At 31.5% G+C, this 26,638-nt stretch overlaps 1 protein-coding gene across 7 annotated transcripts in view; it reads left to right on the plus strand.

Annotated features, from left to right (window-relative positions):
* The window catches only part of LOC135127805 (MOG interacting and ectopic P-granules protein 1), a 44,711-nt gene extending 18,927 nt beyond the window's left edge, over positions 1-25,784 (plus strand). For 4 of the 7 annotated variants that reach the window (XM_064054432.1, XM_064054430.1, XM_064054429.1 and 1 more), the window contains exons 2-8: positions 2,276-2,344; positions 2,396-4,086; positions 11,038-11,532; positions 11,860-11,958; positions 16,940-17,326; positions 24,564-24,912; positions 25,324-25,784. In XM_064054432.1, coding sequence (XP_063910502.1) covers positions 2,290-2,344; positions 2,396-4,086; positions 11,038-11,532; positions 11,860-11,958; positions 16,940-17,326; positions 24,564-24,912; positions 25,324-25,397 — 3,150 coding nt within the window. In that variant the 5' untranslated portion in view covers positions 2,276-2,289 and the 3' untranslated portion in view covers positions 25,398-25,784. Of the gene's footprint in view, positions 1-2,275; positions 2,345-2,395; positions 4,087-11,037; positions 11,533-11,859; positions 11,959-16,939; positions 17,327-24,563; positions 25,172-25,323 lie in introns of those variants that run through there. The other 3 variants (XM_064054433.1, XM_064054434.1, XM_064054435.1) reach the window with 3 other exon arrangements.
* Positions 25,785-26,638: the final 854 nt, after the last annotated feature.

The following is a 26,638-nucleotide window of genomic DNA, read 5'->3' on the forward strand; positions in this document are numbered from 1 at the left end:
AAACCGAAAAAACCAAATACAGAAAAACTGCAAAAGGAAACGATAATTCAAAAAACGAAAAATTTTTAAAGCGGAAAACCGATATCGAAAAATTGGAAGTTCGAAAAACTGAAAAATCTAATTGAATAATCAAAAAATCGAAAACCAAAATATTGGAAAATCAGAATATCGAGAAACTGAAAAATAATTGAAACATAGAAAATTCGTAAAATTAAATATCGAAATACTGAAAAATCTAAAAATTGGAAACTTGAAAAATCGAAAAATTGTAGAATCCAAAAACCAAGAAATCCAAAAATCAAAAAATTGAAAAATCGAAAAAGTGAAATTCTAAAATAAAAAAAAAAGAAAATTGAAAAATTGTAAATTAAATTAAAAAATAGAAGAACTAAAAAATCTAAAAATAAAAAACTAAAAAATCAAAAAATCGGAGACCTGAAAAATTGAAAAATCTAAATATCAAAAAATTGAAAAAACTGAAACATCGAAAAACAGGAAAACTCAAATCGAAAAACTGAAAATTGGAAATGAAAATTTAGAAATTAAGAAATTAAAAATTTAAAAAATCGAGAAATTGTAAAATCGTAGAGTTGCATGTCAGAATTAAAAAAAAAAATAATAAATAAACAGTTGCTATTCGGAAAACTGAAGAAACGAAAAATTGAGAAAATTGAAATTGAAAAAACAAAAATTTGTAGAAATAAAGAAAATGAACCGAAACAAAAAATTGCAAATCGAAAATTTGTCGAAATGAAAAATAGAAGACTCGAAAAATTGAAGTCGAATAAATGAAAAAGTATCAAAATCCAATAATTGACAAAGGGAAAAATTCTAAATTGTATATGTATAGTATTACATATTTAAAATGAAAACTAGAAAAATTGCAAATCACAAATCGAAGAAACGAAAAATTGAAAATTTATGAAACCGAAAAATCTAAAATTTGAAAAACGAAATAATGACATATGTATATTTAAAATGAAAACTAGAAAAATTGCAAATCGAAAAATTATGAAATCTGAACATTGAAAAACCGAAGAATTGAAGACATGAAAAATTGAAAAAACTAAACATTAAAGAAATATGAAAAATGATAAATTGGAAAATCATAAATCGAAAAAAAATTGCAAATCGAAAAGTTGAAGAAAGGAAAAATCGAAAGAAAAAAACAAAAAATTTGAATATTGAAAAATTGTAAAAATGAAGAAATTAAAAATTCAAAAAACTGAAAAATGAAAAATCGAAAAATCGTAAATTGAAAAATTGGAGAAAGGAAAAATTGAAAAATTAAAAAGTGAACTCGTAAAATCGCAAAACGAAAAACTGAAGAAACAAAAAATTGAAAAAATTTAAATTGATAAAACAAAAAGTAGAAATAAAGAAAATGAATAGTCGAATAAATGAAAAAGTATTAAAATCCAATAATTGAGAAAGGGAAAAATTTTAAATTGTAAAATTGACAAAATGAACCATTAAAAATAAATATTACATATTTAAAATGAAAACTAGAAAAATTGCGAATCACAGATTGAAACGAAAAATTGGAAATTCATGGAACCGAAAAATCCAAAATTGGAAAAACAAAAAATTGCAATTCGAAAAATTATGAAATCAGAACATCGAGGACATGAAAAATTGAAAAATCTAATAATTGAAAATTCGTGAAGCTGTAAATGGATAAATTGGAAAATCATAAGTCGAAAAAATAGAAAAAATGCAAACCGAAAAGTCCAAGAAACGAAAAATTAAAAAAAAAACAGAACATTATAAAATCTGAACATTGAAGAAACAAGAAAAATTGCAAATCGAAAAACTGAAAAAACAAAAAAAAAGCTCTACCTTCGATCATCTTTTTTACTTTGGACATTCATATTTTTTTGAAAAAGTTCTTTATATTCAGTAGAGATGGATCATTTTAAGTTCAACATAGTGAGTCATCAGAATCTGACCACGAACTGTCAACCAGTAGCGTTACAGCACATTTCAGAAGGGGGTGGTTTTTTAAATCGCAAACAATTACACAGGAAATATAAACTGGTCAACACGTTACATGAATGCAAATGAATGTATTAGGCACTAATCTAAACAGGTACCGTTACGCAGGTAGAAAATTTCCCTATTTCAGAGAAACGATGACGTGTCCCATCCCTTAAACTTGAAAGTCGACCGATTTTGTGCTTCTACGCAGATTTATAGCAGTGAACGATGTGTACTTAACTTGTCTAACCATGCAGTAGTTTAATTTCTTTAACTTCATTCAGAACTGTTGTTGCAGGTGCATAGGTGGATATGGCAGCAGAAGCTGAAATGGGCGAAATCGAGGAAATGCATTCCAAAGACGAAGGTAAGCAAGTTCGTCGTTCATTCTAGCCGATACTAACTCATCCACTTCCAGGTAACCAAATTCTGAACGGGGACATATCGGACGTAGAAAATGGCAACGAAGATAGCCAAAGCAGTATCAAGAAAAGCCAAACCACCACCGACAACGAGTCGATGGACGTAGACGAACAAGTCGAGTCGCCCGCGAACACCAACCGCGATGACGAAACGAAGAGTGAACGCGGCGACGACGACGACAACACGGAACCGGAGGACGTCGAGTCGGAGAAGGACGACGACGTCGACAGCGTGAAGAGCGGCGACAGCGCGAAGAGCGGCGACAGCGGTTCGAAAGCCAGCGAGATCGCGAACGGCAGGAAGAGCGCCGACGAGGTGCACGAGATCATCGACGACGAAGACGACGACGACGATGAAGACGAGGGCAGCATAAAGAACGGCTCGACGAAGAACGACGAGCCGATCGAGCTGAACGACTCGGGCGAGGGAGAAGGTGACGCCGACGGTGACGTAATGATCATAGACGAACCTAAAGAGAACGGCTCCGTAGATAAGCGGCGCCCCTCCGACGAGCTCGAAGTGATAGAGCTGGACACGACGCCGCTGAAGAAGAAGCCCGAGCTGTCGTTGCTGCCGCCGCGGCGGAGCGTCCGCAACTTGAACAAGAGCAAGAGCTACGTGGAGAGCGACAAGGAGGAGCAGGTGGCGCAGTCGAACTCGTCGGAGGAGTCCGACATCGAGGAGGTGATGCCGCAGGACCCGCTCGCGATGAACGACAAGATCGAGATGAAGAAGACCAAGTTGAACTCGAACTCGTCGACGATCGTCGTCAAGGACACGAAGCGGCTGGTGGAGATCGCGGCGAAGAGTAACAGTAACAACTCCGGTAACAAAAAAGAGCCGACTTTGGTGATCATAGATACGAACTCTATACTGTCAGGTCGCGGTCCGGTTCCTGTGAGTAAGTCCTCCTCTCCCTCGGTCAGCCAGTCGTATCCCACGTTGCTCCCGATGGCCCTCCCCGCCCAAGGTATGTACCCTCCTAACATGAGAGCAACCATCACTCCCATCCCCATGAACTCCTCAGCGCCGACGACGCCCCCGCCCCCGCCTCTCACGAAAGCCCCTTCCTCCTCGTCCTGTATCAACCCCGCGGCGCTGGCGCCGGTGCTGCCCACCCTCACCGACGACATGTTCGTGGTGGAAGCGCCCTCTTTTATCGTCCCCTACGTATACGAGAAGCCGCCAGTGACGGACTTTAAAAACTTCCTGAAGGAAGTCGCCGAGAAGGTTGCGAAGGAGCAGGAGGAGAGGGACGGAAAGGCGGACAACGACGACGAGAAGATGGATACGGACGAGAAGGAGAAGGAAGAAGCGAACAAAGAAGACGACTCGATGGCCGATCCGTCGAAGAGGTCGTTTTCGTACTTTGACAGTCCGCTAGGGAAGTTTTTTATCGACATAGGGTTTAATTTGGTGCAGGAGTACGTGCAAGCGGACATGCTGAAACAGCAGAAGAAGAAGAAGGATAGAGAAGGCGGCCAGAACCCGACGACGAACAAGACGATCTATTCGCTGATGAAGAATCTCGAGTATACTAAAGAGAATAACGAACCGTTCAGGATGACGATGAAGAAGTGCGAGTTCTGTAATTTCAAGACGGAGTCGCTGCTGGTGATGGCACACCATTTGGAAACGCCGCACACGAAAAATTATGTTTATAAATGTAATTTTTGTACTTATGAGGTGAGTCACAGCATAGAGTATATACTTTTAAACAGTTCATCACATTATTTTTTTAATTTTGTTGTAATTTTTGCATCACTTATTTTAAAAAATCAATATATCAGGTATTTATGGAAATTTTGGAACGCGGTTTTCACCACTGATTTCATCTTACAAAACTTTAGAAATGCTATTAGATATATTTTTGACTTTATTTCTTAGAACTGAGATAGTAAAAAGAAACGATTTATGTTTTTGCGTTCAGGGGCGTTATTTTTATTTTTTTGTTAAAACTACGCTTTTTAATTCTTGCTGATTAAGGAAAAGTACTTAAGCAACGCATTTTTGTAAATGTAGGCAACCAACATTCTTTCTATAGGTAAGCTTTTGATTTATCTTTGCTTGAAAGAATCGTGGATTTTTTACAAAATTGTTGTTAATGGTAAACGATTTAATTAATAGGCGTTTCAAAGATTTAGAACAAATTTCCAAGTCTATGAAGCCGCTATAATTTTGGATGGTTTTAAAGGCAACTATTTCACCGAAAAAATTCGTTGTTGGAATCATGTTTTAGGAAATTGGTCAAAAATAAGCGAATTTATTGGCATTCTACAATGATGGTGATGGTCTGCAGAGAACAATTAAAAAGCATGATCAAAGACAGCCATGATTTTGCGAAGATTTGTTTTTGATTAAATTTTTGTCCTGTCAGAGTATATATTTTATTGCTGTCTCCGTACAAATTGCCGTTTAGCAATTTTTTTATTTAAATAATGTAAAATAAGACCATAGTTGAAAATTTGTAGAAAACTTACTCTAAATTGCAAATGACATTTACATAAGGGGAGGTTGTGGAGGCAAAAGATGCGAAGGACGTAGGTCGTAGGTCGTAGTTTAATTATTTTTTATATAAATGTCACTGTCTCTGAAACAAATTGAGGTTAAATTAATTAAACTACGCCCTATGTCTTTCACATCTTTTGTTTCCACCGTCTCCCCTTATGTACCAACTTAAAAAATCATGTGCTACATTTTCGTACAATCAAAAATTCAGATTAGCACTAAATTGCTGTTCCATATTTTTTAAATCTTATTTTTCAAAAAATTCTTTATTACGTTATGTTCGAAAAAGAAGTCCGTAGCTGATTGTGATCTGGTTTGAAAAATTAATTTTTAACGTTCACTTATTTTTGTCTACAACACTCAACTTTTTTAGTGACACCCTATATATTTTTCTAAAGATTTTTTCTGAATTCATTCATGTCATAGTACTTTCATATTTTCAAACATTAATATTTGCAAAAAAAAAACTTTGTTAATATTAACAAAAGCTTCAAAAATATTCGAACTTGCTAACGACTGTTTTGGCGTGAAATAGATTTGTACTTAAATAATTGTGTTTATAAAGTAGCCCTCTCGACAGAAAAATTAAAATCATTGTTACAACTTTTTAACAAAATATCACATCATGATACACCAATGAATTAAAACAAAAATCTACAAGAATTAATAAAATATTATGGTTTCTTTAAAAAAAAGTTAAATTACAATGACAAAATTCGAAAAACGAACAAAAAATTTGTACGGGATAGTACCACAGACTACATAGTACTGAAAAATTAAAATTTTGGAAAAATTGCCAATAATTTCTGGGATATACATCTTGATGAGTTGATTCGAAAACAGTGTTAATGGTCTTCCAACAAGATTTTGAAAAAGTTTGGTTTAAAATTTAAGTTTTTTAAATGTCTCGAAACCGCGAATAAGGGGGGTTTTTCAGAAACTAAGATCTTTAAACGTTGCTTAAAAATTCTCAAAAAATTGTGGAATATAGATCAACAACGACCTGATGCGCAAAACATAAGTGTTAATGGTCTCCAGATAACAGTTTCGAAAAATTTGGTTTGAAAATTATTTTTTTAATTGTCTCGAAAGTTAGAAAATTGATTAAAAAAAATCATACGGAGGGTTATTGAAGAATTGAGATTTTCAAAATTTACCATAAAATGCTGAAAATATTCTGGGATATAGATCTTCACGAACTCATTTGAAATACATAAATTAAGATTTTCGAAAAGTTCCGCTTGAAAATGGAATTTTTTCATTAACATAAAAGTTGTCATTTTTCATTTTATCGATTCTAGAAAAATTGTTGGAACTCAATTGGAGATTTTTCTTAAATATCTCGGAAAGCTCGAAAAACGGTTAAAAATTCAAACTGGGGCGTATTAAAAAACTGAGATTTTGGAAAAGTTGCCTAAAAATTTAATATTTCGACGAACTGATTCGAAAAAACGAATGGTCTCCAACCAAGATTTTCTAAAAATTCTGTCAGAATATAAAATTTTTAAATATATCTAAAATTGGAGTAACGAAAAAAAAAATCATATTTTTCAGAAATTTTGATTAAAAAATCTCAAAAAATTGCGGGATCATGACGACCTGATACGCAAGACAAGATTTTCGAAAAATTCGGTTTTAATTTTTTTTTAATCTTTCGAAAATTCGTGATTTTTGAAAAGTTGCCTGTCATTTTTCACTTTGTCGATTCTAGAAAAATTGTTGGAACTCAATTCGATTTTTTTTTATTATTTCGGAAAGCTGGAAAAGTGGTCAAAAATTCAAACTAGGGCGTATTATTAAAACACTGTGATTTTGGAAAAAATGACAAAAAATTTTCAAAATATTCTGGAAATGTTTCGACGAACTGATTAAAAAAAAAAGGAATGGTCCCCCACCAAGATTTTCTAAAAATTCTATGTATGTATGTAAATATGAAATTTTTATATATCAACATATTAAAAAATTCATATTTTTCAGAAATTGAGATTTTTAATGTTGATTAAAAAAATCTCAAAAAATTGCGGGATATAGAGATCATGACGATCTGATGCGAAAAATTGGGTTTGAATTGTTTTTAATCTTCCGAAAACTCGACAGTGGCTCACACAATTGAAGTATTTTGAAAAGTTGCCTGGAAATCGTCAAAAAGTCGTGGGATTTAGATCTCGACAAACATAAACAAGTGTTTTCAAAAAATTCAGTTTGAAAATTAAATTTTTTAAATAGGTATCCCAAAAATTGTCAGTTTTCATTTTACTGATCATCGAAAAATTGTTGAAATTTTCGAAGAAATGAAGCTACAAATAAATAATGTATTCAAAAGATTTGAAAAACTAACCTGAATCAAGGTTTTCGGAAAATGCGATTTGAAAATTAAATTTTTTCAAAATCTCCGAAGCTCGAAAACAGTCAAAAAATTGAAAGTGGTTATTAACAGAAAAAAATTTTTTAAAGGTTGCCTAAAAATTTTCAAAATATTTCGACGAGCTAATTCCAAAGACATATAACGTGTTGATGGTACATAACCAAAATTTTCGAAAAATTCTGTTTGATTTTTTAAATACATATATTGAAAGCTCGAAAATAGTACTGAACAATTGAGATTTTTGAAAAATTGCCTAAAAATCCAAGAAATTCTGGAATATTATTCGCGATGAGCTGGTTGGAAAAACAGTAGTGTTAATGGTCGCCGAAGAAGATTTTGGAAAAAAATTAAGTTTTTTTTCTTGAATAACGAAAAAAAAGATACTTGGTTTTTTTGAAAAATTTATATTTTTGAAAAGTTGCTTAAAAATCCAAAATTCCCTAAGATTTGGAAAAATTTGGTTTGATAATGGAATATTTTAAAATAAGTTGAAAGCTCGAATAAGGATAAAAAAAATATACGAGGGTATTTAAAAATTAAGATTTGTAAAAAGTTGCCTAAAAATCATCAACAATTTTTGGGATATAGATCTCGGCGAGTTGATACGAAAAACATTAGTGTTCCTAATTTACAACTAAGATTTTAAAAAAATTTGGTATGGTAATGAAATTTTGTATATGTCTCAAAAGCTTGAAAACGGGACAAACTGGAAATTTGGGATTTTTGAAAAGTTGTCTAAAATTCCTCAAAAATTCTGGGAAGCAGATTTCGACGAATGCCTCGAAAATTTGGTAATGGGTCAAAAGATTTCTACGGCTATTGCTGAAAATTAAAGTTTTTGGGAAAGTTGTCTAAAAATCGTCAAAAATTGGACGAGCTGATTCGAAATATTATGAGTGAGTGATCCCCGAACAAGATTTTGGAAAAATTTGGTATGATAATGAAATTTTTGAAATGCCTCGAAAGCTCGAGAATTGGAATTTTCGAAGAAATGAAGCCATAAATAAATAATATACTCAAAAGTTTCTGGGAAATACATTTCGATGCCCCAATTTGAAAAACTAACGTCTTGGACCAAGGTTTTCCAAAAATGCGCGATTCAAAAAATTCAAACTGGGGGGTATTAAAAGAGATTTTTTTAAAGTTGCTTAAAAATTCAATATTTTGGAAATATTCGGTTTGATAATGTTTTTTTTTTAATATCTCGAAAGCTCGAATAATGATAAAAAAAATCATATTAAAAATTTGAGATTTTTGAAAACTTGTCTAAAAATCCTCAAAAATTTCGGAAAATATTTAGATCTCGTCTCTCTCTCTCTCTCTCTCTCTCTCTCTCTCTCTCTCTCTCTCTCTCTCTCTCTCTCTTGATTCGAAAAATTATGTGCCAGTGATTCCCGAACAAGAAAAATTGAAAAACGGAAAAGTAAAAAATAAAAATTTCACATTGAAAAAAAGAAAAATTATGATCTAGGACATTGAAAAACCGGAAAATTGAAAAAATCAAAAAAATAAAAGCCGAAATGAAAAATGTTACATCAAAAAATTGAAGAAATGAAAAATTAAAAAATCAGAAAACTAAAAAAGTGTAAAAAAATTGAAAATCGAGAAACTTCAAATCGAAGAACTGAAGAAACGAAAAATTGAAACATTGAAAAACTAAAAATCGAGAAACTTAAAAATCGAAAAACAAATGCACAGATAAAAATTGGAAAGAAGAAAACACGAATCGAAAAATTGGAAAACCCCAAAATTGTAAAATCGAAAAATTGAAAAATTAAATGTCGAGAAAATTAAGAAATAAAAATAAAAAAATCATATTTAAAATTTGAGATTTTTGAAAACTTGTCTAAAATTCCTCAAAAATTTCGGAAAATATTTAGATCTCTACTCTCTCTCTCTCTCTCTCTCTCTCTCTCTCTCTCTCTCTCTCTCTCTCTCTCTCTCGATTCGAAAAATTATGTGTCAGTGAATCTCGAACAAGATTTTCGAAAAATTCGATTTGATAACGAAGTTTTTTAAATACCTCGAAAGCTGAATAATGGGTCCAAAAATTCATACGTGGGGATATTGAAAAGTTGCCTAAAAATACTCAAAAATTCTGGGGTGCAGATCTCGACGAGTTGACTCGAAAACTTAAGTGTCAATGGTCCCCTAACAATATTTTGGAAACACTCTGTTTGATCATAATTTTTTTTTTATATCTCGAAAGCTCGAATAACTATAAAAAAATCATATTTATGGAAAAATTGAGATTTTTGAAAAGTTGCCTATAAATAGTCACATAGAGTTGATTCGAAAAACATAAACCAATATTTACGAAAAATTCGATTTGAAAATGAAATTTTTTAATTAGGTATCCCGCAAATTGTCAGTTTTCATCTTCAGAAAATAATTAATTAGTTAATTACCCGTTAAAATAAGATCGATTTTGGCAAATGACATACCCGCTAAGAAAAGAAGAGGGTGGGTGGGCGGGGCTAGCACCTGCTAAGATAAAACTGATTTTGGCAGATGAGATACCTCTAAGAAAAGAGAGAGCGGGTGGGCGGGCCTAGTACCTGACTTTATTAATTAATTAATTTATTTCATCATAGAAAAATTGTTGAAATTTTCGAAGAAATGAAGTCATAAATAAATAATGTACTCAAAAGTCTGGGAGATACATTTCGACGACGCAATTTGAAAAACTAACATCCTGGACCAAGGTTTTCGAAAAATGCGATTTGAAAATTGGATTTTTAAATATCTCGAAAGTTCGAAAAAACGGTCAAAAAAATTAAACTTTTTTTTGGTTTCGTAAATTTAATAAAAATGTAGAAATTAACAAAACCTTTCATTTTTTTTTTATTTAAATGTGATTTCATGATTTTATCTGACTTTTACATGCCCTGTTTAATCAACAATAACTAAAAAAGTGGATAGTTAACCAAAAAAATTAAAAATAATTCCTGTGAAGGCAAAAATCTTGACGGTAGAATTTGTTTTAAAGGCAAAAGCTGTTTTTTCGGTTTTATATACATTTTTGTAAACAAAAATGTTTTTTATTTAAACCAAAAATAAGTCCTATGTACATTTTTATATTGTCAACAAGTCTGAATGATTGCAAGAAGTCTTAATAACTTCGTATGCTCATTATAATACATATAGGGTTACTATAAAGTATTATTACATTGTAGTAAAATTTTTGAATATGCTCGGTTTATTCGAAGACCATTTGATGTGTTTATCTGGTTGCATATAAACAAGGGACATGTAAATAATTTCAAAAAATGGATTAAGATCACTTTTGATTAAAAAAATCTAGGTCAAGCATAGTACAACAATAAATTAAGCAATTTTCCTATCCTACTTTTCACATTTTGAAAAATGGTCTACAACATTCTAATTGCTAGGACAACTTTGTTAAAGTGTTTATGGATTTTGTTCTTGAGGTTCCAGTCCCTCAGAAATTTCTGTTGTTTCGATTTATTGCTTTAGCTAATTCAGAACACCGCAATAAATTACACTATAAAGAACGATATTGGGTGAAAACAGCAATCAATGAACGAATTAAAATCAAATAGCGAAGTGTCATTGTTGATATTGTTTTAATATCGACACATGTAAACGTTTCTTAAACCATCTGTGATGTAAGAAAATTAATAATAACCCATTATTATCCACTTAACTTGTTATATAAGTATCGATAAATGTCGGACACTTCGTTCTACGATCGCATTTTTTATTTATTTATGTTTTGAATTAACAAAAAAATTCATCTTCAGGCTCGCAGCCCCCACGACATCCTCTTCCACATGGAAGCCGAGCACGCCGTTCGCGGCCGCTTGGAACGCGCCCCCTCCTTCCACCAGTGTCCGAACTGTCCGTTCGAGGACAACCAAAAGGGCAAGCTGTCTCGTCACCTCGTCGCCTGCATGAGAAAGTTCAAGCCGGACAGGAACCTCGACCCGCCCATAGACTGGGAGCCGCCAGCCAAAATACCGAGAGTGCCTAAGGCCCGTCAGGGAATCAACGTCTCCGCATATCAGGCGATGAAGTCGTCGCAGTTGCAGTTCCTCTCGAAGATGCAGCTCCTGAGCAACAACAACGCCACGTCGAACGCCCTCCACAGGGGCAGGGGAAGGCCGTCGCTGGGCGGGCCGGCCTCGATGAAGCAGGCGATGATCAGGCCCTCGGGAATGGTCTACAAGCAGACGATGAGCGGGGGGTCGGTCTTGGTGCCGACGAACTACCAGCTCAGCGGGAATCAGGTGTACCAGGTGATTGCGGTTTTTGTTTTTGGGGGTCGGGGAGATCAAATTTGATGTTGAGTCGAGTTTTGTGCAAAGAAACGAAAGTTGCTACAGTTGTCAAGCGTCTTGGCTTGCGTTGGTCTGACTTAAGTCTTAATATTGTGTATTTTGAGTGGTTCGGGGCTGTAGTTACGGTTTTTATAAGAAAAAATATTAGTACATATTGTAATTACGGCCCTGTGTCACCCACTGTTTTTCAAACCAACGGAAACATTCTCAAAGCACGTGTAGATTAAGTAAAATCAATACCATGTTTGCCTAGTGTGTTTGAAAGTAAGCTAGAATGTGTGTTAGGTGGTGGGTGGACAGGAGTTGGGTGGACGACTAGGTCATCCTGGTCACATGGCTTTCGTCCCCAACATACCTTCCGCCTCTAGCACAGTCACCATTCAGGTACGCCAGACTTGCCTGCTCGTTTCACCTTCACTTGCAGCTAATCAAAAAAAGACCATGCTTTGTAGCATTTATAACTTTATTTAATCACATATTTTTAAGAGAATTTTCAAGTAGTGTTGTGTTCTAATCGTTAACACACCGCTTTCTTATTTATTTACCTAAAAGCATATTTTAATAATTTTAACAAGCGGCGAAGATGTTTACATTTTTAATTGGTGAGCGTAAGGAAGTATTGACTGGCTGCTTTTACGTTTTCTCGACGTTTCGTGACCCCTTGAGTACGAAAAAATAAGTCTGCCGTTTTAGTCTGTCGTCTGTTTTACCCTACATATTCAGATTTTTGAAAAAAAAAATCAAAATTATCTAACATTTTGTAAAATAATTTTGAATCTGCAAAAAATTGATGAAATGTGATTGATGAAGTATGCAAAATATTTTGACTTATATAGTTCTAGTTTATCAATGCACTCATAGAAGATTTTAGAATTACTTATGCAGGTGAGTCAAAAAAATTAATAAACGAGGCAATTTATTATCAAAAAATTAAATTCCCAAAATCGAATCATATAATTTTTCGTAAAATCTGGATTTATTTAATTAATATTTTAATATCACAATTTTTCGTTTTTTCAACTTTGGTTTTAAAGAATTTTCAATTTCTCGACTTCCAAATTATTCAACTTTGCGTTTCAATTTTTCGATTTTCGATGTTTCAATTTTGCAATTTTTCCTTTCGTCAATTTTTCAAGTTATTCATTTTAATTTTTCATTTTCTCTATTTTTTAATTTTGATTTTGTGGATTGTATTTCATAGTTTTTCGTTTCTTCATTTCCTTTATTTTTTCAAATGTTACTTTCAATTTCATGATTTTTTGTTTATTCAATTTTTCAAATTTTCAGACTTTGATTTTTCAATTCCTTGATTTCCGATTTTTAAATTTTTCAATTTTGCAATTTTTGGATTTTTCAATTATCCGATTTTGGGATGTTTTTGAAAATTTGAATATTTTGTTTTTTCCATTTTGCACTTTTTCGATTTTAAAGTTTCTCAATTTTTTATATTTCGATTTTCCAATTTTTCATTTCTTCAGTTTTTCAAGTTCCTGATTTCCAGTTTTTGGATTTTTCAAAGTTTTTAATGTTTCGTTTTTTGATTCTTGATTTTTCGATTTTACAATTTTTCCATTTTTTGTTTATTCGGAACGTTGAATAGAAAAATTGAAAAATTTAAATTCGAAAAACTAAAAACGACGGGAAAATTTTAAAAATCGAATCACTGAAAAAACGAACAATTGGATAGCCGAAAAAGTGGAACATCGAAAAATTTCCAGTGGCAGAACTGAAGAAACGAAAAATTTGAAAGAAAAACCCAAAAATTGGAAAATCAAAAAATTGCAAATCGCGGAACTGAAACGAGAAACTAAACATATAGAAACTAAAAAATTGAAAAAAAAATGAATCGAGAAATTGGAAAGAAGAAACAACGAATCGAATCGAAAATTCGGAAAACCCGAAAATTGTGAAATCGAAAAATGATAAAATCGTCGAAATTGCAAAGTCAATAAAAAATATCGAAAAATTGAATAAATGAAATAGTTTTAAAATTTAGTAATTGAATAATGGAAAAATTCTAAAATCTTAAAATTGAAAAATTTCAATCGCATACATATTTAAAAGGAAAACCTAGAAAATTGCAAATTAAAAATTGATAAAAAGAAAAATTGAGAAACTCAAAAAAAATGAAATTGACAAAACGAAAAATTAAAAATGGAAAAATCCAAAAATTGACAATTTTCACATTGAAAAAAGGAAAAATTGAAAAAATAAAGGAAATAAAACCGAAATGAAAAATTGCAAGTCGAAAAATTGAAAAATCAAAATACTAAAAAAATGAGAAATTGCAAAATCCAAAAAAGTGGACAATCGGAAGATTTCTAAGCGAAGAACTGAAGGAACTCAAACTTGAAAAAAATGGAAAAATTCTAAAATCGTAAAATTGAAAAACTGAAAAAAACGAAAACTAAATAATTTAAAAGTTGAAAAACCGAAAAATTGAGAAATCGAAAAATTGCAAATCGAAGAACTGAAACGAAAAACTAGAAAAGAGAAATTTAGAAATAGAACAAAAAAGAACCAAGAAATTGGAAACGAGAAAAAACGAATCGAAAATTCGGAAAATCCGAAAACTGCGAAGTCAAAAAGTAAACATCGAAAAATTGAATAATGAAAGAGTTGTAAAATCCAGTACATAATGGAAAAATTCTAAAATCGTAAAATTGAAAAATTTTAGAAGTTATAGTAATTATTATCACATACATATTTAAAAGGAAAAGTAAAAATTGATGAAACGAAAAATTGAAAAATGGAAAAATTGAAAATTTTCACATTGAAAAAATAAAGAAAATAAAATCGAAAGGAAACATTGCAAGTGGAAAAATAGAAAAATGGAAAAACTAAAAAATCGGAAAAAAATGAAAGATCAAAATCCTGAAAAAACGAGAAATTACAAAATCCAAAAAAGTGGAAAATCGAAAAATTTCTAATCGACGAACTGAAGAAACGAAAACTTGAATTATTGATAAACTAGAAATCGAAAAACTTAAGAATAAAAAAAAATAACAAAAAATTGGAAAGAAGAAAAATTAATCCAAATGAAAAATTGAAATTCCCGAAAATTGTAAAGTCAAAAAATTATAGAATTGTCAAAATTACAAAGTCGAAAAACTGCAACACTGAAAGTTGAAAAAATTGAAGAATTCAAAAAATAAAAATCGCGGAATTCAAAAATGGAAAAATTTTAAAATCGTAACGTAATATTGAAAAAGTGAGAATTTTAAAAGTTACAGTTTTACTACATGTTCAAAATAAAAACTAGAAAAATTGCAAATCAAAAATTGAATAAATTGAGAAACTGAAAAATCTAAAATTGTAAAAACAAAAAATTAAAAAATCTAAAGTTGAAAAACCGAAAAGAAAAAAAAAGAAAAATTAAAACTGGAATAGTTACAAATCGTAAAAAAAATCAAAAATTGGAAAATCGCAAATCGAAAAATTGAATAATTGCAATTGAAAAAACAAAAAATGATAATGGGAAAATAAAAAACTTTAACGAAAAATTGCAAATCGAAAACTTAAAGAAATGAAAAAAGAAAGAATTTAATAAAAATTATAAAAAGGGAAAATTATAGTATCGTCAAAATTGCAAAGTAGAAAAACTGTGACATTGATAGATCGAAATTTTGAAAAACTAAATATCGAGAAATTAAAAAATTGAAAAATCCAATAATTGAAAAATTACAATTGTTACATATTTAAAATGGAAACTAGAAAAATTGCAAATCAAAAATTGAGGAAACGAAAAATTGAAAAATCCAAAATTGCAAAAATGAAAAATTGTAAAATAGAAAAACGAAGGATCGGAAAAAAATGAAAAGTAGAAAAATTGAATCATTGAATAACTAAAAAGAGAAAAACTTCGAAAAATCGAAAAAATTAATGAGTCGAAAAATTGGAAAATAGAAAAAATGAATCGAATCGAAAAATTGCAAAAGCCTAAAATTATGAAATCAAAAAATTATAGAGTCGTCAAAATTGGAAAAGCCAAAAACCGAAACATTGCAAGATCGAAAAATTGAATAAATGAAAGAAAAAGTTTTAAAATTGAAAAATTCTAAAATCGTAAAATTGAAACGGAAAATTTTTGAAAGTTATAATTATTAGTACATATTTAAAATGAAAACTAGAAAAAATGAGGAAACGAAAAATTGAAAAACGGGAAAGTAAAAAATAAAAATTTCACATTGAAAAAAAGAAAAATTATGATGTAGGACATTGAAAAACCGGAAAATTGAAAAAATAAAAAAAATAAAAGCCGAAATGAAAAATGTTAAATCAAAAAATTGAAGAAATGAAAAATTAAAAAATCAAAAAACTAAGAAATTGTAAAAAAATTGAAAAACCTAAATACTGAAAAAACGAGAAATTGCAAAATTGAAAAAATGGAAAATCGAAAAATTTCAAATCGAAGAACTGAAGAAACGAAAAATTGAAACATTGAAAAACTAAAAATCGAGAAACTTAAAAATTGGAAAACCCCAAAATTGTAAAATCGAAAAATTGAAAACTTAATTGTCGAGAAAATCAAGAAATAAAAATCAGAAAATTGAAAAATGGATATATCCTAAAATCGTAAAATCCAAAAAGTGAAAAATTTTAAAAGTTATAAAACTAGAACAAATGGAAATCAAAAGTTGAAAAAACGAAAAATTAAAAAATCTAAAAGTTGAATAACCGAAAATTGCAATTTGAAAAATTGGAAAATCAAAAAATTCCACATTGAAAAAAGAAAAATTATAAAATCAGGACAGTAAAAAACCGAAAAATTGAAAAAACGAAAATAAACCTGAACGAAAAATTGCGAAATCTACAAAAATTGGAAAATCGAAAAACTGAACAATTTAAAAATGAAAACTCAATGGGTTATATACCGTAAAATTGAAAAATTAAATATTGAAACCTCGAGAAATTTTAAATGGAAAAGTTGCAAAATCAAAAAATTGAATAATTCAAAAATTGGAAAATTGAAAATCTGAAAAACTGAAAAATTTAAACCCGACAACATGAAAAGTTGCAAATTGAAATCTTGAGAAACAAAAAAACAATGAAAAACTGAATTCAAGTTAAAAAAGCTGCGATAGTGTTATTCACGCCACTGGTTTTAACTTTATAGATGTCATCAAAAAACTAAAATATAACTAACTTTTCAAAAATGCGGAATTTGTTGGTTTGTACCTCAGGGGCGAGGGAAGTTCTGTCGAAATAACGATTCAAAAAAATTGACACTGGTCGTAAAAAAATCATGTAGACATCTCCGACTCGCTCAGTTTGTTTTGTATTAATTTAACGCTCCCTCACCGAGAACTAGCTTCTGTGACCCTTCGAGTAGTCCGTTTCTAACGCCCGTCCGCGTATGTTCCAGAACCAATCAAAGAACAAGTCTGTCCACCAGCCGAGCATTTCTATAACTCCACTACCTCGAGCGTCGTCGTCGCCTAACGCGAACATTCAATCCAAGCCGGGCGACACGAACTCAAAGAACTCGTTCGTTATTTGTGAGATCTGTGATGGTTACATTAAAGATTTAGAACAATTGAGGAATCACATGCAGTGGATACATAAAGTGAAGATTCATCCGAAGATGATCTACAACAGGCCACCTCTTAACTGCCAAAAGTGCCAATTTAGATTTTTCACCGATCAGGGACTGGAGCGACATTTGCTGGGTTCGCACGGATTGGTCACGTCTAGTATGCAGGATGCGGCGAACAAGAGCAAGGACGCCGGAAGGTGTCCGGTCTGCGGAAGGGTAAGTAAACTTGAACGCCAAAATTTGTTCAAAATTTTAGGCACCAAGATTTTTTTGTGCGTAAGTGGTCTAGTTTATTAATGATTTTTTTTTTTTTCACTAATTTTGACTAGTTTTGGTTAATTATTTTTTTGTTATTTCGTGGAATATAAAAATCCATTTTGCAAAAAATTGCAATGGTTTCGGATTTTTTTTTTCGAAACTCGTTACAATATGTATGCCCTGAGAAGGAAAATAAACGTTTGAGTTTTGAACATTCCTAACAATAGCGAGGTTTAAGTTAAAAACTTTGCAAATAATGGATATATAGAATTCCGAAATTTTGAGAATATATAATATACGACGAATTTTTAAATTTCTGCTCTAGTTACTCATGATGCTTATGTCAGAATGATTTCACCCACCATGATAATTTCGGCCAATTTTCGAAATTTAAAGATTTTCTTTTAGATGTCGATCTTCAGAAACTTAATTTCCGCCCTATTATTTTTCCTGAATCGCCCACTGAATTATTGCAATCTTTTGGTTAAAAATTTTTTTTTTAATCCTGAATCTGTTGTCGATCTTCAAAATTTGAAGATGTTTATTGAGAGCCTGATTATTTTAGAAATTCTAAAAACATTAAAAATAATAAAGATGTTGAAGCTAGACATGTTAACAATCTTACTGATCCCAAATATTCTAGAGAAATTTTGAGGTGTTAGAAAGTGTCACTGTTTTGATTAGTTCACAAATCTTGAAGATATGAAAGATTATAAAGATCCCAAATTTCTTGACGATCCTCAAAATTCTGAAGATTTTGTATAGACTGATTATATTCTAAAAATATTAAAAATATTGAAGATATTGAAGCTTTTGACAGTCCTGATGATCTTGAATATGTCAAGAATCTTGAAAGTTTAGAAGTTTTGCAAGACCCTAAAAGATATTGAAGTTTGTAACGATTCCGAAGATTCTAACTAGTATAAAAATCTTGAAGTTCCCAAGAATTCTAAAGATCTGTTAAATTCTTCAGGCCCCTAAGTTTGTGAAGGTCCTTGAGATGCATACAAATGCTAAAGACCCAAGAGATCCAAGGAATCATCACAAAATAAGGATTTTAGGGATTTCAAAATAGCTAAAATTTTCAGAGATTTATAAGATCCCAACGACAAATTTTGTTTCTCTACAGTATGAGTTGGACCTTTCATTCGGAGCAGATAAAATTAATCACTGAAATAGAGGCGGGGCGGGTGGGCGGGGTTAATTATTTGTTCCTCTGTAGAGTGGGAATGGAATGGGAACTAATCGAATCTAGGCTGTAAAATTATAAAAAAAAAAGTTTAAATCGTAACTTTTTTTATTGCACTATTTGCTATAAGAATTATTTCGTACTTCAGAAGAAAAAATGAGAACGGGTGGATGGGCGGGGCTAAGATTATCTTTTTTATACAGTCTTATAAACCAACAGTAGTCCCGCCCACCAATCATTTTCTTATTAGAGGATATATCATCTACTAAAAACAATCTTATCTTAGCAAGTATTAGTCCCACCCGCCCGCCCTCTTTTCATTCCAACGACAAATTTTGTTCTTGTTCAGTATGAGTTACACCTTTCATTTGGAGCGGATAAAGTTAATCACTGAAATGGAGGCGGGTGGGTGGGCGGGGTTAATTTTTTGTTCCTCTGGAGCAGTGGTTCGCAAACTGGGTGCCGCGGAACCCCCAAGAGGGTGCCGTGAAAATTTTATAATGATTTTAATAAATATAACCACAAAACCAACTTTAAAAAATAATAATTGATGATCTGATTTTATTAATATGGTACAACTGTTCAGTAATGGAAAATGTGTTCTGAACATGTTAATTTTCTTTATACTGAAGTAAGATGGCTATCTAAAGGCCGTGTTCTTTCCCGATTTTGAAAATTAAGAAAACAAATATAAACGTTTTTTGAATCAGAAAATATTGAACAATTTTTTGACCTCCTTCAAGACCACGTTTGGTGTACAAAACTAGCATATTTAACTAATATTTTTGAACAGTTAAATAAAATATGTAAATTCAAGTATGCAAGGTAGAAATGAAAAAATAAAATTTTGGCTTTAAAAGACAAACTTAAATTATGGAAAACAAATATTTATAAAACAATCTTAACATCAATTACATATTATACAATCACTTGATAAAGTGTTTTTGATAATAAATTAGTTACAATTAAAACTGTTCTTGGCGGGGTGCCGCCAAATTTTGTTTAATATTTTAGGGTGCCATCAATAATAAAAGTTTGCGAACCACTGCTCTGGAGAGTGGGAATGGGATGGGAACTACTTAATAGAATTTAGGCTCTAAAAATGTAAAAAAGCTCAAATCGTAACTTTTTTTGTTGTACTATTTGCTATAAGATTTATTCCTTACTTCAGAAAGAAAGAAAATAGAGGACGGAGCAGGGCTAAGTTCAACTTTTGTCTTTAGAGTCTTTTATAAGCAATCTTACAGATCTTAAATATTGTAGAGAGATTCTAAAGGTGTTCTAGGGATTCTGAGCTCTTAGAGGAGTGTCAATATTTTGGAAATTCTAAAAACCTTGAAGATGTGAAATTGTAAAGATCCTGAATTTCTTGCCTATCTTTTCAAAATTTTGAAGATCTTGAAAAGTCAGATTATTTTGAAAATTATAGCAACATTAAAAATGATGCAGATACTGAAGCTTTTTACAGCCCTGATCTTGAATATGTCAAGAATCCTAAAGTTTTGAATTTTCAAAAGACCCTAAAGATATTGAAGTTCATAACGATTCCAAAAATTCTGTTTTTGAAGATCCTTGAGCTACATACATACGCTAAAGACAGCCAAGAGATCCTAGGAATCATCATAATATACCGATTATAGGATTTCAAAATATATAGCTACAATTTTCAGAGATTTATAAGATCCCAGAAGTTCTAGATATGTTGACAATCTTACACATCCAAAATATTCTAGAGAGATTCTGAAGATGTTAATTCTACAGATTGTAAGGTTTTAGAGGAGTTTCAATATTTTAGAAATTCTAAATACCTTGAAGATATGAAATTGTCAAGATCCTCAATTTCTTGCCTATTTTTTCAAAATTTTGAAGATCTTGAAAAGTCAGATTATTTTGAAAATTGTAGCAACATTAAAAATGATGCAGATACTGAAGCTTTTTACAGTCATGATGATGTTGAATAGGTCAAGAATCCCGAAAGTTTTGAATTTTCGAAAGACCCTAAAGGTATTGAAGTTCATAGCGATTCCGAAAATTCTGTTTTTGAAGATCCTTGAGATACATACATATGCTAAAGGCAGCCAAGAGATCCTAGGAATCATTATAAATAGCTAAAATTTTCCGAGATTTATAAGATCCTAGAAGTTCTAGATAATTTAACAATCTTATACATCCAAAATATTCTGGAGAAATTCCAAAGATGTTAATTCTACAGATTCTAAAGTTTTAGAGGAGTTTCAAAATTTTAGAAATTCTGAAAACCTTGAAGATATGAAATTGTAAAGATCCTGAATTTCTTGCCCATCTTTTCAAAATTTTGTAGATCTTGAAAAGCCAGATTATTTTGAAAATTGTAGAGACTTTTAAAAATAGTGCAAATACTGAAACTTCTTCCAGTCCTGGTGATCTTGAATGTCATGAACTCTGAAGTTTTGAAATTCCTGAAGATCCTAGAACTTGTAGATTTTGAATCTTCTGAAAATACTGAAGATACTGAAGTTCATGACGATTCCGAAAATGCCGAATACAAAAATCTAGAAACTCCCAAGAATTATTACAAAGATCTGTTAAATTCTTCAGGCCCTAAAGTTTTTGAAGATCCTTGAAATATATACAATATAATATAGGGATTTCAAAATAGCTAAGGGTTTCAAGGTTTCTACTATCTCAGAAGTTGTAGACATATTAACAATTCCTTGATAGTTTTTCCAGAATCGCCCACCGAATTTATTGTATTTTTTTTAATTACTGAACGTTACGTTTTTTGGAATCAGCACGACAAAATCTGTGTCCCAGATTTTTTTGGGAATTTTTTGGCAACTTTTTCAAAAGTGAAATTTTTCAATTTTACAATTCTCGAAATTTAAGTAAAATCGTTTTCTTATAAATTTCGACCTCCAGAAGTTAGTTTTGGCTTCATTTCTTCGATACCTTTTACTATTCTCCCAGAGTCGCCCATTGAACTAATGCTTGTTTTTTTTTTTTGTTTGTGTGATTTTGAACCAAACATGTTTTAATCTTTTACCGAGAATTGTTGAAAATTGGTCAAAATTTTCATGGGAGAGGAGGAATGAACTCAGTGCTGACGTGTCATGGGTAACTAGAGCAGAAATTTAAAAAATCACGCGGCATTTAATAGGTATTGAAGTTATTAATTTTCCTTGAGCTTGAGCCACAAAACTTTTTTCGATTCTAAAAAAACGTATTTATAAATTTTAGAATTTTCGAGATTCCAAGATTTATCGGTTTTTATCGTATTTTTGGATCGACCAAAGTAATACACCTATAATTTAGTTCGATAAATTTTACGCAAAAACAGTTCCGAAACTAGTTTTTTTGGCGTTCAATATATTTTAGTCATACAGTGTCCTTCGTTAAATTACATAATTATAAAAAATGGCAGCAAGATTAAATCTTAGATGAAACATCCTGTATATAAGTGTGTCTGTAAATTATGACACAAATAAAAAAAAGTCACTTTAAGAAAAATTAAGGTGTTCTCGTTGACGCTAATTAATATCTTTCAAAATAAAGTTTATTTAAAAAATCAAAATATACAGGACGTCTTTGCGAAAATACGAAAACGCTGTTGGGAATATTTTTGTAATTGTTCAACTTCTTTCAATAAACAAAAAACTGTTGTTGAAAATAGGTCCTTGGGTCAATCAAAATATTGCTATTTTGCAAACGCCTTTGTTTTTAGCTTCTGTCCAATAAAATTAGTTGAAAAATATATACGTTGCAATTGAAAAAAAAATGTATGTCGGTAAAAAATTCTTTATGATGTAGATTACTAAAAAAAAACGTAACTTTATAAAAGTAAAATTGACAACACTGCACGCACTTGATGCGTGAATACCTCCGGCTTACTTTCTGATTTCTTAGTAAAGATGGTGACTGAAATCCATCTTTTATTTTTTTTAGAACAATAACCATAACAACCAGTAATCATTAATCATTTGCATTATTATTAATAAAACAAGCTGTTATTCATTAAGAAATAAATCAAAAAAGACGTTTATAAATTATAAACAAAAACAAAACCAAAAAAAATCCATTGAAGCATAATCAACTAAACACTAGAGAAGATGTTCAAAATTCCTGCCTTGTGCATATAAGTAAGCTCGTAATGTTTAAAAATTTGGATCATTTTTTGTAAAAATTAGTCATCAGTACTTGTTAAGATAAAACTAATTTTGGCAATGACATATTCTCTAAGAAAAGAGAGGGTGGGTGGGCGGGGCTAGTAGCTACCAAAGTAAGAGTGATTTTGGCAGATGAGAGACCTTCTAAGAGAAGAAAGGGCGGGTGGGCGGGGCAAGTACCTGCTAAGATAAAACTGATTTTGGCAGATGACATGCACTCTAAGAAAAGAGAAGGCGGGTGGGTGGATCTAGTAATAAGTAATTTACAAAAAAGATCTCTATGCTAGATATAATACAGCATGGGTACCCAAGAGTCTCCCGAATTAAAAAGAAAAACACTGCGGCACTCAAGACTTTTTCAAATTCGTAAAAACCAAAATATTAAAAGCTCAACAGATTTTTTCAAGTTCATCCAGCCACAGAACACCAGATTCCTTTAAATTTATCCGAAAATTAGGGGACCTAAAATTAACTGCTTACTCGATTTTTTGCTGATTTGTATCTTCGCTTTATATCAGGCAAATGGAATTTTATCAAATATTTACAATAACAACACAACCATATATTTGTACATTCTAACTGAAATGGTAATTAAATATGGTCATGGGCGAGAGAAATATTAACTAAAAGTTTTATTACTAGTTATTAATAGTGATTGTGTGTGAGAGTTAGTCCGCCATTTTCCAGACACCTGGTATATGTCATATTTACAATATACTAAATTAAGCTTCCCCCTTTAAGCTAAAAACAATGGCGTTTGCGAAATTTCATTATCTCTATTCGTTTTCAGTACATAAATCACGCTGTGGAGTTTCTCTTAAAAAAATAGTGATAAGGTACTAAAAACAGGAAAAAATAAATTAGAAAAAAAAACAAAAAAAAATGTGTTTGGACATCATGTTGGTGGCCAAGTGCTAACCAAACTATGCTTAATTGTCTCTAGCAACAATGTGATGACGTCACCTCAAAACATTTCACAGTAATTGTTATTTAAATTTTATAAAATAACATACTCCTCCAGATGTGGTTTATGAAACCGTCTTGGTTTTTATCCAAGACATCCAGTTACAATTTAACTATATCTGTTTATCCTCTCCCAAAATTTGCTTACATTATCTCGAAATTTTACCTAATAAATCTAATAAATAATGCAAAATATTATGTGTTGTGGTTTAGCAATGCATCTTTATTTTTTTAATTGCTTATATAGGGTGTGCTGTGTCTGAGTAATCTGAGACAGTGTTTTAAATTTCACGTTAACATTTAATTTTATGTGCTTATTAGATATTGTTTGCTATAAATTTTGGTTGAAGATTTAATTTGTGTCATAATTGTTACTAATTTTTGATATTAATTTTAATAAAATTAAGTTATAGCGTTATGAAAATAATCAGTTTTGTGGGTTATCTGGTAATAAATGTGTTGTTTTTAAACGTAATTTTATTTTTAATTGTTTTATGTAAATACATATACATAATTGAATCACGATTATAAGTTTTTTGGTGATTCTTAAATTTATTGAAAAATATTGAACGGTGTAGCGAGTCCCATGAGACGAAATTAAAATAATAAAATTATTTATAATTTAAATTTTTAAAGGCTCATTTGCGCACGGCAAAATTAAAAAATACCAATTTAATTGAGCGATTACTCAAACCAGTCAGATTTTCAATCCACAATTAATCGTATTAAATATTTAATTCGTCAATATTTAATTAACTTTTAATAAACTGGGTGTAGCCGCTTTAATGGGAGGTATTAAACTCGTAGAAAGTATAGCAAATTTTATCGCAAGATTTGTTTAATTTATCATCGGCAACAAAATTTTATGTGGACGCAAACTTACTATTTGGTCTAATTGCAGGTGTATCAATGGAAGTTGCTGAACCACGTGGCGCGCGACCACAACATGACCCTGAAGCCTGCCCATCTCTCGTACAAGTGCACCGTGTGTACGGCTACATTCGGCATGTACAAGCAGTTCGAGAACCACGTGTACTCTGCCCATAGTGTAGTGGCAAAGCGCGTGATGGATAAGAAGAACTCTTCGTCGTCAACAAATAAAAACGATCAAATCATGAAACCGTTGAAAATCAACGACGAAATAACGATAATTCCTCAGCCTGCGAAGGCGACTCCGAGCAAAGAAGGGAGTCCATCGTCATCAACAGGGTCAACAAACTCGCGCAACAGCAACCCCAGTACTAGTAAAAGTAGGTAATTCGTGATCTAAAGGCCTGCCTGTTTTTAACATAGTGTCGAAGTATATACACGGTATCGTGATATCGTTGTCCACTGTAAATTGATAGGTATTTTTTTATTTGTATGTAGAATACTCTTGTGTAATGTGGAAATTATATGCCCAATTTGAAATGTAAAGGTATCAAACAAAAGGTGATCGAGTATGCACATACCCTTTGATCTCTCTCTTGTATGTGTGAGCAAATAAATTCATTTTCTGTTTTGTACATACATCCATCTTTTTTTTTTCCTTTTTCTTTTTCTGTACATTTTCTTCTGTGCGTGTTTACGTAGACATTGCGTATCTGTTGCACGTTTCCCTGAACTGAACGACTCGAGTGTGTATCTTGCCATTCCTGGATTGTCTCTTGATTCTTTTGTAGATGCTGATTCCACGACAGTAAGCAATTCGTCGGCCGAAAACGCATCGCCTTGTGATGCGAAGGCTGCGGATTAAGCGTCTTAGTTAAATATTAGTGCTTATGATTGTGGTGTGTGGACAGTTATTTAACAACAAATTACACGAGCAGGACGTTAAATCATTTTATAAAACATGGACCAAGCGGTTTCTTGCGAGACATGCTGTCTGATATGTATTTGCATTATATTCTCTATTTATTATGTAAAATATAAATAATGAATTTTCATATGGTATAGGATAGACCGAAATTAAGTAATGTTGCACTTGCAAAGAAGACTAAAGAATAGGACTAGATTATTATATACATGTGTTTCTTTAGTTTTACATTATCAGAATAAATTTTAATGTTTGTGACATAAACTCTCACACGTTGTATTTATTTTTATATATCTTTTTGTTGATTCATAACTTCTGGAAATAAAACCGTAGTGTTATCTTTTGAGTACTTCTTTGTTTTTCTTACCTGATTTCATACAGAGACCCTGCATAGGCTAATGTTTCAACGGTTCAACGGTGAGTGAAAAGGTGGTAAGGTAAGTTACGAGTAATCATGAGCTTGACAGAATTGAGAACGCAACCCAAAATACACTTCAGTATTTAACATCACTTTTGAAATTAAAACAAAAATTTATCTAACTGCTCCCTACCATTTCCTTCACATGCGACACTTCTATCCCAAAATGCAAGGCAAGGCATTGGGTTTTACAGTTCTTGAATCATTCAATAAAATAAATTGAGTCATTAATAAGAATGGGATGATTGTCCAAACAAAATTCAGGCGGCAGCTCTTTGTACAGGTGGCTGCCTGGCTGCAAGTCGTAAACTACCGGAAGCAGACAATTTTGCATTTCGCACAATCTCGAGATTATATGTTCCAACAAACGGCCAGTCGAAGACGAAATCGTATTTTTACAATAACCAAATTAAAAACAATACATTTATTTTCGTTACATTTAGGTTGGAAGAAGTCCGTTAACTTCGGGGGCTTGATGACCTAGCATCATAAGTATATCCGTATAAACCGTCTCTGCACAAGTAAAATATAGGTATTTACAGTACAATACATTATCAATGGAAATAGTCGTATCTCAGCAATTATTTTTAGCTAGATGTATGGCAGGTCAGTTACAGATATTATAAAATCGCATAAAATTTTAAGATAGTAATTTCAGCTGTTCCGGAATGAGAAGTATCAGTGTACCTTAAGACACGGGACGTCCTGAAGGAGCAAAACACGTCTATCAACTTGTACCAAAATTGTAATGTAAAATAGCGCT

Source organism: Zophobas morio, unplaced genomic scaffold, assembly GCF_036711695.1.
Source record: "Zophobas morio isolate AGI-343-1 ecotype UQ-CSIRO unplaced genomic scaffold, CSIRO_AGI_Zmor_V1 ptg000012l, whole genome shotgun sequence".
NCBI classification, from domain to species: Eukaryota; Metazoa; Arthropoda; class Insecta; order Coleoptera; family Tenebrionidae; genus Zophobas; species Zophobas morio.